Below are 15,112 nucleotides of genomic sequence, written 5' to 3' on the forward strand. Positions count from 1 at the left end.
ATGTTTAACTTTGTGCAGTGTGTGTTAAGCTGTCTGCTGGTTACTGTGCATCCAGGTGGAGCATGTTCACCCCACTCCTGGAAGTGTGTGATGCAGATGGAGCATCTTCTGTCAGAATCCAAGGCTGCTGCTGTCCATGTAGATGTTTCTCTGACCAGCAGTTTCAGGTGGATCCACATAACAACCGTACAATCAAACACATTTCAAGGTATTGATGTGGTTTTTTTAGCACTTACGTGTTGATTCTTTTTTCTCACATGTTCCTGTAGGTCGTCTCAAACATCGGTGAGAGACTGGGCACCATATGGAAGAAATGGCCTGGCTTCAATGAGGAACAAAACATGGACCATGAATATTTTGGGCTGAATGGTGAGTTCATGTATTTCATATATGAACCACAATATTTAATCAGTATTGTGGGTGTTCATTGAACTTGCCTGAAACACATTATTTCTCCATCATTTTCCTTCTTTAGTGCCACTGAATATGGAGTCACACATGAAACTGCTGCTGCTGGGATCCACATTCTTACTGGTGAGAAAACCATTTTAATCATCTGAACTGAAAGAGAACATATCACAGTACAATGAGAATAACGATTGAAGCTTTGGTGCCACATGTAGTAACATGCAGCTCCCCTATGGGATGCAGTTTAAAGGGTTTATTAGTTGGTAATATCTAGTATTTTGGTATTTACTGAAACAGTAAAAATGAATGCTCCATTCCTCATCTCTCCACAGAATCACATGTTCTTTGAAATGAGCTGATGAATAAACGGGACCATAAATGGGACTGCTGCTGACCCAAACACAAGAGGCAGCCAAGACCATGAGTCTGTTTCAGCATCAGATGCATATTCAACATTCACTGCTATAAAAATGTTTTAAACCTTTTCCTTTGTTCCACCTCTTCTGAAATGAACACTATTCACCCCATGACCAAATATGGCCATTTAGTCATCACTCTATAGGTTCTTTTTGAATATGTCTCAGAACGTTCACTACTAAATGTAACCTGACCCTGGGTTCAGTCACAATCACCTTCATTTAGACTTTCTAATGAGACTTAACACAGGTGAAGAAACCTGGACTGGGTCCGGCTAGAGGTCAAGCTGGAGGTCAGGCACAAGGATGCAGGCTGCTCACTAGTCCACTCTGAAGACATTGTGAACAACACAAGAAGATCATCATCCCTCCAGGTTCTGATATGGTTTCAAAAATGAGAATCAGTAACGATTCACTGAGATGACCTTTAAAGTGGACTGTATTTACAAACATATCAACAACAATAGTCATCATTTGTAGTTCAAAATGAGCAGAACAGTAGTTAAAATACAGCACTATTATAAAATAACATTTCGATCCTGTTTGGGTCACTGTTGAACAGGCACGAACTGACTAATAGCAGAATGTGAGATTTGATTTGAGCAATAAAAAGATGTTTTAGCCACATAACAGATATTTTTCTGTTGCCTTTTATGGAGTATAATTTGTAATCAGCAAATGACCAAATGCCAAGCATTGCCCCCTCTGGTGGCAGCTCAGCAAATGCTTGGCATTACCAAAAAATAAAAAAATGAAACTCTTCTCCCTCAATTTCATTAAAAAATAACACACATTTCTCTCTTTGACTTGGTTCACTGTCCAGTTATATGACTCTCTCTGTTATTTTCCAATTTGGTACAAATAAGTGATGGTCTTCTTCTCGCGTCCTGACTTTGTATGACTGGCTTCATGTCACGCAGAGGTTAGACACAGAGGTGTTCCTCCATGGACACATCAACCCACAAGGCATTACTTCATCTCCTCACCTATAAAAAATAAATGAGAAATAAATTAAATTTTTTTTAAAAAATTGAAAAATGTTTATATTTTGTTTTTTTTTTGTTTTTTCTTTACCATCTTAGAGGTGTTCTGTTTGAAGGTCTAACGTCCACCACTAGCATTCACCAGACCATGGAAGTCTTCCCAGGCTCTACAAAGGAGGATGCAGTACGTCATCATTCATAATAAACACTTTATTCTTTAGACCCCACCCTACTACCACCCCACAACCACCCCCCCACTGGGAGTTTACAATGTATTAACATTACATTTTATATAACTGCACATAATAATAAAAATAATTATAATATATTCACATATACACACAATTGAATATACAAACTATATAAATATTTTAATATATGTACACATAAAAACGTATCTGCAAATCTGTATGCATGTGTCCACACATACATACCCAATATGCCCAAATATACAGTACTCATGCTGTATATACACATATGTATATGTATGTATATATGAACATACACATATCCACATATGCATAAACACATGCAGATATATTGTCTGTATGTACATGTACAATGTCTGCATTATTTACGGCTACTTTTCTTTTCTTATTTTTCACCAACAATTGACAATAGAAATGTACAGATATTTAAGAGATTAATGTATTTGTTAAATAATTTTACTACAATGGATACTAACATGTATCTCCTAAGAGTTGTAATATTAAATAAACTATGAGATTGTAAGATTCAAATAGAAAAAAATGTAACTGTTATTGGGAACACATTTGTGTGAAGAAATATTACAACATGCAGTAATTACTTGAAGTGTTAAAGGCATGTTTCCACCACAGGAACTAGTACCAGGAACCATGGAGTGTTTTCTGTGAAGGACCAGGATTTTAACAGAAAGAAATTTTAATCAAACCCCAATGATCAACTTTCAAGAGGTAATAAATAAAATGAACAAAAAAACTTCACTTCAGAAAGTGAAGAAAACTTCACTGATTGATTGATTCAACTTCAGCTTTAAATAATGACCTACACTGCCGAGAAGGCTTGAAACTGAGAATAACAATGATCTTGGTAATAGTTCCTGTCTGTGGAATATACTTTATGAAAGAAGTATACAAGCATGCAGAAATGGCAGAAAAGAAGAAAAAAAATAATAAAGTGATGGGACATACATACTTAATGCTGTCTGTGTGCGTCTTGTACTCCATGATGGTGTTGGGTGGAAGGTTCAGGACTCGGCGCAGTGTGTCTCTGATGCGGGCAGTGGTGGCCTGGTCACTGGCTGTTTTGTTCCAGATGGAAATGATGTCCTCCTGAGGAAAGAGGGGAGTGCATGTAGGAATATGTTGGAGTTGAGGTTGTATGCTCATGTGTGTAAGGCAGTTTGTCTGTACCTGGAAGCGTACTGACACTACAGCCCCACAGATTTCCTCTCCCACCATGAATTGCTCCCCCAGCATGGCCAGGATCAGGTTCTCCCAGCACCGAGACGCCAAGCCTTTCCTCAGACGGATGATCCACTTCCCGCCCATTTTATTGGCATCATCCTACGCACAATACAAACTGCTCGTGTCAGAGTGTGCATTTCAAATCAAATCATAGTTCCAATCATTTTGACTCACCTCCCACATAGGTTTAATACCCTCTTTAAAGAGATGGAAATCACTATGGCCGGTCAGATCACCTGGCCGGATCATGTGACTATAGAAACGCCAGAACTGCTCCACCTATGGCAGCAAAATCAAGCACAAAATCAAAACAATATAGGAAACTACTGAAAATAAGAATAACTATTTCAAAAAGAGACAAATTCCGAAAAACTTTTATTCCAAACCAAAGGTGTGGCACACCTCAAGTTAATCGCCACTGTTAAATATAGTTAAAATGCATGCCATTTAGTACTATTCAGCTGTCTAAGTGCTGAAGAATTTTAAAAGATAAATGCTGTTCATGACATGCATGGTTGTAGTTTAAATTCAAACAAAACCAGGAAACAGCTATTATTAAAGCCAGGGGTCTGGTAATGCCTGCTTGATATAAGCAAATTATTTGTATACATAGTAGGACCATGAGATCATACCGAGGCAAAGCTGCCAATCTGTTTGATGTTTTGTTCGTAGCTCTGAGTACTAGCTGGTCGCCCTGGTGTTCGCCTGGAATACCAGAAGGTGTAGTTGTACTGAAGAGGATGCTCTCCAGCTCCTGGCACAACCATCTGATGATAAAGAAGACGTGATCAAGCCGCACACGGAAACAAACGAATAACCTTTCTCAACTTTATTTCAAATGTTCCAACCTTTTTCCTTTGTGTGTTCTGTTCCTTGTCCTCGTCCTCAGGTTTTTCCTTCTCACTGTCTTTCGGTGATCCTTGGTCCTGGTCGTGGTCTCCACTATCATCGTCTTTTAAACTAGAAAATACAAACACACAAAAAAACAAGTGTGTTACACTGAAACATCACCTAATCGGAACTAACCAGTTTGACCACACTATAACGGTGGAAGCAAAAAGCATTCTCTGTAGCTCTATAACTTAATTAATTAATTAATTAAGCCATTATGTGTGCTGCAGTTCTCTGATGACATCCTGTTGCATCATACTGTATTACCAAAACCTATTTTTTAACCTATGTAGAATAATAATAAAAACTGTCCAACTTGCTGGTCCATTAGTTTTTAAATCATTCTATCCACCTTAAACTATCACAAACCAGGTTTCTCATTTCCAGTGGTTCTGGCCAGTTCCTATAATATATAATTGAAACATTAATTTCGAAAACGTTGTGTTCCACTGCACATTGATGCAAATTTAGAAAACAATGCATTACATGTTCAGTTTCCTATATTTTTTGCTTTAGTATCTACCTAAGGCAGCCTCATCCGAATTGGTCCAATTAAGTTTCATTTACTGATAATATTTTGGCATTATTATGTATCGTGCAAAGGGTATGCGAAATGTAGGCTATTACTTAATTTTGTAGAAAAAAAGTTTTAACAAGTTATAAAATTCTACATATATCTATCGTTACAACTCATCAGCTAACCAGCTGTCAGTTTCCGGGTAGTGTGCTGTAAGCAGAGCCTAAGTGAACCTTCCCAGGCTGTCTAACTAACTACTACGCCGAGGATTTGCGGCCTGCCTTTTTACCGACAGGCTAAGCTACGGCTAACAACACGGTGCAACTTTCTGATTTCAAACATAAACAGCTCAATCCCGTTACTTGATACTGTGTTAAATTTACCAATGTTTTATGCTTGTTTTAGGAGCCCTCGGACCACGCACGACCGCACATTGACTGACACGCCTCTCAGTTTTACACACCAACGCCAACAGTTTAATATTTCCAGTTGTTTAGAAAAGAAGTTCGGAGACGACCAGAAGAATACGATCCATAGAAAAGTCAATAACTCACGCATCGAATTTGTTGTTCATGCTTCTCCTGCTGAGGGCTTCGTGGAGTCCGGTCTCAGCCTCCTGAATTCCACAGCAACGCTTCCGGTGAGCCGAGTGTTTTCTTCTATTGCGTCTTTCACAGGATGAGAGGAGATTTGCCGCCCTCTGCTGTCCAGGAGTGTCAATGCTGCAAAGGTGCAAAGTGTAGTATTTTGCACTTATTATAATTTATCAACCTTTTTTTTTTTTACATGAAATACCTTATTTATATGCCCCAGAGCACTGCATTTTGCTCTGGGGCGGAGGTTAGTCATCATCACATTTGTTCACTAGTTTATGTATTTACTCACTCTTTTATTATTATGAAGATATTTTTAATGTGTTTTAACAGAAAATGTAAATAGATAGGTATTCTTACAGTGAAAATAATCTTGTATTAACATTTTGGGGAAGTTTCATTGTTTTGTTACTCATCTGTGAAACAATGCAACTATATAACTTATATATTGTATATAAATCCAGATTTTTGTTGTATGTTATCTATAAATAGTTTTTTTCACAACATCATTATTCCAAGTTCTACTGTCTAGTCTCACATTAAAACAGAAAACAGGATGGAAAGCCAAAAGACTATCCAATTAAGTTTAAATATTTTATTCATTAACTTTCAAAGCATATAAAGTACAGTACATAGCGCAGTACCACACACCACCAGGTGGATGTATTCAGAACTCCCTAACTGTGGCTTTACTGAATAATCAGAGAGCCTGTCAGTTGTACACACACATAGGCAGCCTGGTCAGCAGACAGTCGCATCACCACACTAACACAAGAAGGATTAGATGTTGATAAAGCTGTTTTATCTAATGAGCCACATTCATTATTTCTTCCTCTGTATCAATCCCCTGCTCAGGTCTGAGCTGCACCAGTTCTGGGGGATGACAGTGGAAGAGCATGGGGGTGAGTGGGTGAATCAAAAACAAGGTGGAATTTATTCATGTTCTGCCTGATTTGCCTGATTTGCTGGTTAGTGAGGATGCCGAGCAGGTTAAGAGAAGATAAAAAGGGTTGGTAAGACCTTGTGTCAAGAGAACAAATCAAGTCAGCCACAGTTGTGTTGAGTTGATGAATGAGAGGAAACTGGTTTGGTTTGGCACTGCATGGTGTGGTGTGGTGTGGCTCTGCTGGTGAAGACCATCCCCTCACCCCTCACCCTCCCCATACCTCTGTGAGGACCTTCATGAGAGGCATCATTGTTTCAGGCCGACGCGCCAGTGAGTGAATGAGCCAGAGCAGCGGCGGCTCTCTTCAATGGCGGCTGTTTGTTTACTCCGTCCAGTCCCGTCATACTTCATTAACAGCCCAACCCACCGACTAGCTCTGATGTCCTAATCGCCGATGAGCGTTTGGCTACCCGTCAGCCCTGAGCCTCAGCGATTCAGGATAAAAGGTTTTCTAGGATTCCTCACACAGACACACATACAATACATACAAACACAGACACACAGTGCGGTGAAGTTAGAAAGAAGGACTGGTACTTTCATCGTGAGCCAAGAGGCACTGGGAGCAAGAACTGACATCGGAGGTGAGGCAACAGCTCCAGAGAACTAGCTTTGCATCAGAGAGATGTGGGAGACCTGAAGCCAGAGAGAGACAGTGAAATGAAAAGATGATTTAAACATCATTAATAGTGACATGCAGTAAGTAATAAACATCTCTTGATACAATTGATAAAATTGATCATTTGTGAAATCACATTACAAACCTCTTGAATGGTTCTTCCCAGACTCTCCTGACTTTTGACCACTTTCCTGAAAGAGACAAACACCATCACTTATTCCAACAACAGCTCAGTGATAAGACATCTGAATACTACAGTACATACTACTGCGTCATGATCAAACCTGTGTATCCTACGAGACAAGCTGAGGGTGAAGTCTGCGCAGCAATCAGGCTCATATGTGGACGAGATGATGGTGTAAGTCCCAGCAGGAAGACTGCAGGACAGACTGACATTCTGTGTATAACAGTGGGGGACACAGCTGGCTATGGGGTCCTGGTCTCTGCTCAACTGTCCACATGTGTCCTGTAAAGTCTTAATGCCAGATGTGTGATATAAATGGTAAAGTTTAGCTTATTTAAAGTGTATTAGATTATTAAATGACTGAATCATCTTTGTTTATGATTAGATTCAATTTAAATGTGGATGGAATTCAAATGTTACGCCAAGCTGTCGCACTGACCTTGTACACATGAAAACCAATGGCGTGGAGCTCAGAGTCGGCACGGTTCTGGTGAAGGTTTATCCTGACATTATCTCCTGACTTCACCTCTGCGTCCTCAGTCACCGTAAAAGGGAAGCAGGGGTTCTGCAAGTGAGACAGGAAGTTCCTGCTTCCTCCTGCCGTCTTTCCTGTCACCCACGAGCCGTGGAAGTAGCTGGTCTCCCACTCACTATCTTTTATTAGAGGCAGTGATGGCGCTGGGCTTTTCAGAGCACTGAGGAAAAACCATTTAAGAAGTTATACATAACAGTTTTTTATTTTAGATAATAACTCATAATATAGTGCAGTTTTCTAAAGTGTGATGGTAATAATTCAGAAGTTGATTGAGGCTTAAAACAAAACAAAGTATGTCTCATAAATACTTTTCTTTAAAATTCTTTTTTCTTTCTCTGTCTTGCTGATTCCTCACCTAAGAGATAAAGAAGCAGAGGAAAAGACCCTGATAAGAAAGCGGGCTTCGGCCCCCGACTGGTAGGTGCTAGGGATCAGCAGGTAGTAGCCAGGCTCCAGCTGCCTGTGTAGAACCACCTCCCTCTCATAGGTGTGGCAGTGAGTAGAAGCACAAGGAGGTTTGTTCAATAAGCGGCTCAGATTAAAATGCTTCTTCTCCACCTGGTAGAAAGGAAATCAAATTTAACCCTAAACCATAATTGTCAGTGAATGTAAAACGCTGGCTTCTTCCCACAAACCTTCCACATGTGTAGAGCAGTGGCCTGGTAGTGCTGGTGCTTTGTGTCATTGAGGTGCATTTGTGCCAGTTTCTCTGTGTTTCTCCTCTTCCTTTGCTGCAGCAGGGACACAATAATCTCTCCGCTCTCACTGACATTAATCCAAAATTTAGGATTGATGGAGTAGCTGCTGCTGTTTCTGCTGCCGCCGGCTGACTGTCCTTTTATCCACCGGCCTGACAGCTGATGGCTGTGAGTGAGCAGATTTCCTGTCAGAGAGGACTGGAGTCAGGGTGAAATGAAACTGCAAGGAGAAAATCCACTCCCAATTTACTAGAAAACCAACCAGTATAGATGCTCCTTAGGTATCCTTCCTCATTGAGTGGATATCCGACTGTGACGTCATCAAACTGGGACCGAAATTCAGCTTCATCCACCCAAAATTCACCCTCTGCCACCCTGGACTGTAACTCTGACGCCCATTTAGGGTCAATAGACCTCCAACTTGCACCACTTCAAAGAACGACACAGAAATAAGAATTTTAGACCAAAGGTGCAGAAATGAACATCTTCTGAGGTTACACTATAATATCCATGCTTACTCCTCTATCCACCGTCCTCCCCAGCAGCCTCTCCCCCAAGGGTTTTTGATCCTGAGTAGACGTATTTCGCTTCCAGACTCCGCCTTCACATCCAACCATTCCATGACATTTAGGGCGTGGTACTGACCCAACTCGCTGGCACCTACAACAGACAAACAGAGACCATTGTTAATCTGACTCATTAGACAGAGCATTTCTTTTTTATCCAAGTGAAAAAAACATTCCTAACCTCCAGGGCTGCTGTTGGTGGAACAGCTCAATAAACAATTATCCTTGACATGGTTGAGACGGTTCAAGTCAAGTCTCCTTCTCCTGATCTGTTCACTGTCCCTATCTGCCATCTGCCCCTCATCTAAACTTAAGTCTCCTAAGCTCCAGTGTTCAGCAAGACCACCAGTCAAATCCACCAGGGCTTCGGACACCTGACCTGCCCACAGTCGCTCATATGAGCCATGAAGCCTGGAGAAAATGGAGACAACATTACGTGAATGAACAGACATTTAATGGGTAAAAAAACTAAATGTCAGTCTTTACATTCCCAGCTGATTGTATCTGTAAAGTAGATAGACTCTTACTTGGCATAGGCTTTTTCTAACAAAGCGACCCAGAAGGCATTTGGTGAGTGGCAGCTTGAGAAGCAGAGAGTGGAATTAATACATGGCAGGCGGTCATCAACAGTCACCTCCATCCAGTATCCCTGCTGCCAGAAACGAAACAGGAAGAAGCCTCGGTACCTGCAGTCACCCCACAGGGGCTGGTCTGGAGGAATCACCTGCAGAAATATGAATTTGGTGACATTTGTCAGAATATAATAATTAGGAATTTGCATACTGAGAATGTAAATAATACTGTATATATTTATCTACCTTGTTTAGTATGTGTCTGTTCCTGAGCAGGACAGTACAGGCGCAGAGGAACCAGCAGTCTCCTAACAGGCCTTGTTTGGCATGAGCCAGGTTAATGTTGTCAGGAAGAAGAACTGGAGACTGGCAGATCTCCTGCAGGTGAAAAATTATAGTAAACAAAAATAAATCAGAATATATTTGTAAAGTATTTGTATTTTGTGAGAATGTGAACTTGGCTCTGCCAAAAAACACCTGATAAGGTCAAACGTAGATTATTAACAGTTAATCCATAACAAAGTCATGTGATAAATTTCACAGCGGCTTTTCCAACTGGCACAAGATCAAACCTGTGGACGGTGCCATGTGATGTTTCCATGCAGCTTAGCGATGGGCGTGGAGCTGTCAGAGAAGAGTGACGAGTTGTCAGAGGGAAATTCCTGGTCTTCAACCAGAGCCTCAGCTCCACACACTGCAGAGCCGGCTTCTTTCATGACCTCTAAACCTTGACTCCTTGGTCAGTGAGGAAACCTCAACCAGGACAGTGTGCATTTGGCACTTATTTTACACCTTAAATGAAAAAAGTCATAATAATACAATATTATTGCATTTAAAGCAGTGCAAGTGTTGGACTTTTTTTATAGCAAAATCATATGACAGTGTAATTTTAATACATGAATAAATTAGACTATTCTGGAATTTTTGCAAACAAATATAAATCATGAAACTGAATATATATATTGTTGCTGTTATTCATAATGGTATAGGTTGCTCGTTAATTTTAATTGATCGATTTTACACACACTCCCGCAGTAGATGATGCTATCTGTTTTCTTATCTCACCTCACTCCTCTTTGTATCATCTTCTCCCCTGTAGCTGTCACTGTGACAGCTGCACATTAGCATCGGTTAGCATGCAGCTGCACCGCTCTAGCATCTTCGTGTCTATTTATCTTCTCGAGGTCTAGGAGCACTTGAAGTAGCGGTCATCTTCAGTCTAACACAAAGGATGTTTTTGTTAAAAGTCACTCTAAATGTCCGAACAAACGCACTACACATTTATCATGACTTGTATGAATTGTAGAGGAACGTCAAAACAAAAACCGACTTCCTGTCTGCACTTCCGCTTTTTCATTCATCCAGTGAATCCTTCCTTTGTCGATTTATTTCCGCCATCTACTGGTGATACTGGGTATTTAATACACTTTAGTTTTGTATGTTTAACGTAAAATTAAAGTATACACACATTAACTTTTTGCTCTTGAGCTTCAAAGTTACTGTAACTATAGCATTAAAACTATTGTCCCCCTATGTTCACCTTAATTACTCTGTTTAAAAAATAAATAATACTTTTCGTTGTGAGACATTATAAATATCTGTATGAGATATGTTATTGATATGAAAATACACATTTAACTTAATATTAAAAAAACAATTTATTAACATTATAATGGTATATTCAGAAACTTTTTTTAAAAAGGGGTCTCTTGTTGTAAAAAATATTTATTTTTTTATTGCAGGCAGTAAAGTAATTAATAAAACTTGATATGATAATGTCAGTATCCTTAGGTGGATTTCTTCACTTGTAGGTTAAAGAAACTGACATACTCTGGCACCGACTCCATGGCACGCTGCACCCACTTTGAGTTAGGGTTGGCACATACAAATCTGTTCTTCAGTGTTGTAAAGCTGAATTAGGAAGAGAAAAGTTCAGACATCAGCTTCAACATCAGCTGTCATCACTCCACTGTACTGTTTGTGTGTCATTCCTGATGCTTCGCTTTCTTACACAACTGCCTTGATGTTGCAGTAACCTCTCATCTCCTGGACTTTGTAGTATTTTAAGAACTTGACAGGAATTGGTTTTTCATTGTACTGTGTGCAGCACATCCTTGGGCCTTCAGAGAAGGAAACACGTCAGTAAAGAAAGACAACAAATGACAAAACAACAGCAAAGACTTTCCTGTCTTGACCGAATCCAATTATACAGGAATGATGTATCTTCAATCGTCAAAGTCATACTCACTGCTCTCAGTCAACGCCAGCATCAGCACCAGCAGCAGAACAGAGACAAACACGACGTGTTTTACCATCTTTCTTTAGCTCTTCTACAGTTGTGAATCAGAATAATCAGTGTGTCGTGATGTGGTGTCAGTGTCAGTGTCTGGTGGAGTTTAAATGCAGTGTGAAAAGGGGAAGATTCCACAGCTGGAAATGCCGGTCTAACACCGAGTAAAGTTAAATAGGACAAGTGACATGAATGAGGCACAAAGTTCTTTTCGCCGCAATGGTGGGAAAAAAAAAAAAACCCTCCTCTGTCGGTCACTACAGAGAGGTGGATTACATAATGTACATGTAGTAAGGCCAGAAAGAACACAGTCAGCATTCACCCAAAAATCCCCACAAAAATAGGATAACTATGACTCATAGGTAGAAAGTACAGTAAATACAAATGGTTAATTGTTTCTCACTGAGGTCAAAACAAAGTAGGCAAGTACAAAGAATTTTCTTTCTAATACAGAATGGATAGAATGGACGTGTGTTTTGTAAATTAGGACATTACAGTTTAGCTACCCTGCACGGTGGTTAGCCTAATCTGCCAACAACATGGCCATTTCACAGCAGGTCCACATGCTGTAAGACTGGCAAACAGATTTGTTTATAATAGGTTTTCCTCTAGTCACACCTGTGATTGAATGTCCTGTGTATGGTTTATGGGTAGAAACCAATTCTAGATACTTAATAATATAGAGTTTTTATTTAACATAAGGGTTGAACGATTTGTTTTGTTACCATTAGAGCATCTTAACAGAAAGTGCCTGTCAATACTCCTGTCTTCCCTCAGTTTAAAGACATAGTGGAGAGATGCAACTTTTACACCTAACAAAGTCACTCTTTTGTCGAGGGTTATTATACCGACGTCGTGTTCATTTGTTTATTGAAACCTGGAAATACAGCTGAAGTCGTCCTGGTACTGTAAGATCAAGCACCAGGTCTGCAGCCCACCTGGGAACCAGCTGTAGGACAAGAGTATATTTTTTCTGAAGAACTATCCAAGTGAATGTTAGTGACTGGCCCAAAGTCCTGAATTAAATCCAAAAGACAAACTGAGGACCGGGGTCAGTGTGTGCAGAAGAAGAAAACTTTGAATTTCTTGGCCAATTTTATCAAACCGTATTTTTAACTTAGATCATAATGGTCATGCCAACACCAGCTCAGTCCATCCAGGAAAGTTTCTTTGTAGTGTTTGGTTACTGATTTATGGCATTAGCTAATCCCATGATGGTTCTACCACACCTTTGGAAATTCCTGCAGAACAGTGTAAGACTTTCCACACACGTGTTGCTATTAAATAATAATGACTTCAAAGCCATTGCAGAATGACATTTGAAAAGAGCAGAGATCACAGACAGGATACAGTATCTTCTCATGCTGCAGCGGCGTCATGTGGGCTGCACAGAGTGGGTTAGTTCGGAGGCGCAGCATCGGTTCTTTTCTAGGTCAGAGGAACTCCTGGTATACACCCATGACCCATGCAGCTACGGAGAGTAGTGCAAAGAACCACTAAAATAGGTCATCGGATTTATATTATAGTTCATCATGAACTTTCCATCAAAACCACATCAAGCCTGAGTTCCACTTTAGTTATTTCTTTTTTTATTTTCATAATGCTCAGGGAAGATTACATTTGACTAAACTTACAGTAGTAGTCCTTAGTATGAGCCGTTACTTTACAAAGACAGAAAGAACAAATAATAATTGTTTGGAAATCGACCACAAAGGGAGTGGTGGTAGATTGAAATAAAATGATAGATGCAGTTCTATATGTAGATGCTAATCATCAGGTCATATTGTGCCGTTTCATTCAATATGTGTATAAATAGGAGCATTGTGTTTATATGAGTAAATAGGTCTCTAAAGTGAATAGCAACTCTACAGCCAAAAAAAGTTTGGCGAAAAGTTTGAAGTTTGAAGAAAAAGTCAGTGCTCTAGAGGGCTAAAATATATAAAATATAATATGATATAATTTGTGTGAAATAATTTTGCTTGTGTATGAAAAGTTAAAATATTATAAGCAATTCAACTTCAACTAAAAGAGTTACTGTGTCTAAAGATAATGCAAAAAACTAAATCAAGTAATAAAAATCTTTTGGGGAGTTCAGGATGGAGTTTTTAACTTTATGCTTGGAATACTTTCAGTTAATTTGCTTCATTAAATTTAAAGAAAAGAAAATAACTATAGATAAAAGGACATTTTCTTTCATTCACCCCCTCTCCCTCCCCCCCTTCACCCTGTTGATTCTGCCTGTTGTGGGGGCAGATCTGGGGGAATTCTGTGTTGGTGTAAGACTGCAGTTCAGTTCTATTGTTCTATTTTCCACCTGTTAATTTCCTGTTCCCCGGTGCACATATAAAGGTGTGCGGCTCAGCTCTGTGTCACAGCCACTGCTCTGACTTGACTCCACCACTGACGAGACGACAGCAGAAGAGAAGCCATGGTGTCAGTCAAAGCTGCAGTGATGGTGATCACAGTGTTGACGCTCTGTCTCTGGGTGACACGCACATCAGCAGGTACGTGACGGCTACACTCCTTTTTTTATCCTCCAGCAGCACATTCTTAAACCGACCCGTCCCATGATTATTTCACACACTCTCTAATGATATTGAACTTTGTCACACAGCTCATCGTGAATGCTGTCTGAGATACATGAAGAAGAAACTCCCCTTTTTTGTGATCAAGGGATACTCAGTCCAAGACAAAAGAGAGATGTGTCCCATCAATGCCATCATGTAAGTATAAAAAAACTCCTCTCTGACCTGCTTTCATTAACAATCAGTGTATTTATGTTGATAGTAAACGTTTTCTTGCTTTTCTGGCGTACAGTTTTCACACAAGAAAAGGTAAAACATGCACAGATCCCAAACTGAACTGGGTGATGCACTATGTCAACCTCCTGAGGTGAGATTTGTCAGAAAACCTCACATGATTCTGCCATCCTCATACTGCACTGACAGTAGTCATAACTACTTATCTGATTTCCAACAGGAACAAAGCCCAGATAGTTCACACTGAAGCCCAGTCAAACAACGGCAGCTTCTTCTCTTCTTCTTAGCATGTTGTTCATTTGCAATAAAAACATCAACCGTGTTGATTTTTTTTTTCTTGTGTGTGAAGCTCTGTTCATGGAGCAGTTCTATAATTTTATACGTTTATGTGACATCAGTGTGGTTTTGTACAATTTGTAAATAAAAGCACAGAGCTGTGTTTCCCAGTCATTTGTTTACTTTTTTGTTTCCACTAAATAACAGAGGAGTGTGAACAGAACATGTGAAATCCAGCACTGCTGATAAGGATCTCTGGGAATTTTATGGCCTTTTGTCAAACCTGATAAATAGAGCTGAAAAAAAAGGTAGTGTGAGTCCCACGACTACAGTACAGGCCTTTTTTTCAGGCTATTTTTTTTAACAGTTTATAACTATTTTCACCCTGCCATATATATTGTATATATATATATA

General features: G+C 39.7%; 4 protein-coding genes across 10 annotated transcripts in view; 2 read left to right on the plus strand and 2 right to left on the minus strand.

The window, feature by feature from the left end:
* Window positions 1-1,553, plus strand: part of LOC103395970 (phospholipid scramblase 1) — a 4,872-nt gene extending 3,319 nt beyond the window's left edge. The window contains exons 5-7 of the mRNA XM_025066308.1: window positions 56-167; window positions 270-369; window positions 476-1,553. Of these exons, the coding sequence (XP_024922076.1) occupies window positions 56-167; window positions 270-369; window positions 476-552 (289 nt within the window). The 3' untranslated portion in view covers window positions 553-1,553. The remainder of the gene's footprint in view (window positions 1-55; window positions 168-269; window positions 370-475) is intronic.
* Window positions 1,246-10,741, minus strand: eif4e2 (eukaryotic translation initiation factor 4E family member 2). Of its 7 annotated transcripts, none has more exons than XR_001761684.2 (14): window positions 10,439-10,740; window positions 9,946-10,165; window positions 9,620-9,751; window positions 9,329-9,525; window positions 8,983-9,212; window positions 8,754-8,895; window positions 8,498-8,664; window positions 8,173-8,420; window positions 7,893-8,095; window positions 7,442-7,697; window positions 7,103-7,293; window positions 6,964-7,009; window positions 6,423-6,835; window positions 5,234-5,385 (listed from the first exon to the last, which is right to left on the minus strand). XR_001761684.2 is itself a non-coding variant. In XM_025066291.1 (14 exons), the coding sequence occupies exons 2-14, from the start codon at window positions 10,087-10,089 to the stop codon at window positions 6,806-6,808; spliced, it is 1,881 nt and encodes a 626-aa protein (XP_024922059.1). In that variant the 5' UTR covers window positions 10,090-10,165; window positions 10,439-10,740; the 3' UTR covers window positions 5,837-6,805. The 7 variants fall into 7 exon arrangements, 6 of the variants coding, with proteins under 6 accessions (XP_008332066.1, XP_008332067.1, XP_016897671.1 ...); XM_025066291.1 differs by lacking the exon at window positions 5,234-5,385 and having other exon boundaries at window positions 5,837-6,835; window positions 9,329-9,382; window positions 9,488-9,525; XM_008333847.3 differs by lacking the exon at window positions 5,234-5,385 and having other exon boundaries at window positions 5,837-6,653; window positions 6,777-6,835.
* A 339-nt stretch (window positions 10,742-11,080) lies between these two features.
* On the minus strand, window positions 11,081-12,177 carry ccl20a.4 (chemokine (C-C motif) ligand 20a, duplicate 4). The gene is made up of 3 exons (XM_008333848.3): window positions 11,622-12,177; window positions 11,385-11,493; window positions 11,081-11,284 (listed from the first exon to the last, which is right to left on the minus strand). The coding sequence occupies exons 1-3, from the start codon at window positions 11,686-11,688 to the stop codon at window positions 11,161-11,163; spliced, it is 300 nt and encodes a 99-aa protein (XP_008332070.1). The 5' UTR covers window positions 11,689-12,177; the 3' UTR covers window positions 11,081-11,160.
* A 1,615-nt stretch (window positions 12,178-13,792) lies between these two features.
* Window positions 13,793-14,891, plus strand: ccl20a.3 (chemokine (C-C motif) ligand 20a, duplicate 3). The gene is made up of 4 exons (XM_008333849.2): window positions 13,793-14,167; window positions 14,278-14,386; window positions 14,481-14,555; window positions 14,643-14,891. Exons 1-4 carry the CDS (start codon window positions 14,092-14,094, stop codon window positions 14,707-14,709), a joined length of 327 nt encoding a protein of 108 aa, XP_008332071.1. The 5' UTR covers window positions 13,793-14,091; the 3' UTR covers window positions 14,710-14,891.
* The last annotated feature ends 221 nt before the right edge of the window (window positions 14,892-15,112 follow it).

The sequence above is a fragment of the Cynoglossus semilaevis genome, chromosome 20, assembly GCF_000523025.1.
Source record: "Cynoglossus semilaevis isolate Cse_v1.0 chromosome 20, Cse_v1.0, whole genome shotgun sequence".
In the NCBI taxonomy this organism is placed as follows: Eukaryota; Metazoa; Chordata; class Actinopteri; order Pleuronectiformes; family Cynoglossidae; genus Cynoglossus; species Cynoglossus semilaevis.

What these genes read in the sequence shown, in the direction of transcription:
- eif4e2 (XM_008333847.3), bottom strand. Translation starts at nt 10,089, where the DNA reads ATGAAAGAAGCCGGCTCTGCAGTGTGTGGAGCTGAGGCTCTGGTTGAA. An exon ending in TTGGTTTTCATGTGTACAAG is followed by an intron (nt 7,294 to 7,441) that starts GTCAGTGCGACA and finishes TCTGGCATTAAG; the next exon opens with ACTTTACAGGACACATGTGG. An exon ending in TTGTCTCGTAGGATACACAG is followed by an intron (nt 7,010 to 7,102) that starts GTTTGATCATGA and finishes TGTCTCTTTCAG; the next exon opens with GAAAGTGGTCAAAAGTCAGG.
- ccl20a.4 (XM_008333848.3), bottom strand. Translation starts at nt 11,688, where the DNA reads ATGGTAAAACACGTCGTGTTTGTCTCTGTTCTGCTGCTGGTGCTGATG. An exon ending in GCTGGCGTTGACTGAGAGCA is followed by an intron (nt 11,494 to 11,621) that starts GTGAGTATGACT and finishes CCTTCTCTGAAG; the next exon opens with GCCCAAGGATGTGCTGCACA. An exon ending in TGCAACATCAAGGCAGTTGT is followed by an intron (nt 11,285 to 11,384) that starts GTAAGAAAGCGA and finishes TTCCTAATTCAG; the next exon opens with CTTTACAACACTGAAGAACA.
- ccl20a.3 (XM_008333849.2), top strand. Translation starts at nt 14,092, where the DNA reads ATGGTGTCAGTCAAAGCTGCAGTGATGGTGATCACAGTGTTGACGCTC. An exon ending in GGTGACACGCACATCAGCAG is followed by an intron (nt 14,168 to 14,277) that starts GTACGTGACGGC and finishes TTTGTCACACAG; the next exon opens with CTCATCGTGAATGCTGTCTG. An exon ending in TGTCCCATCAATGCCATCAT is followed by an intron (nt 14,387 to 14,480) that starts GTAAGTATAAAA and finishes TCTGGCGTACAG; the next exon opens with TTTTCACACAAGAAAAGGTA.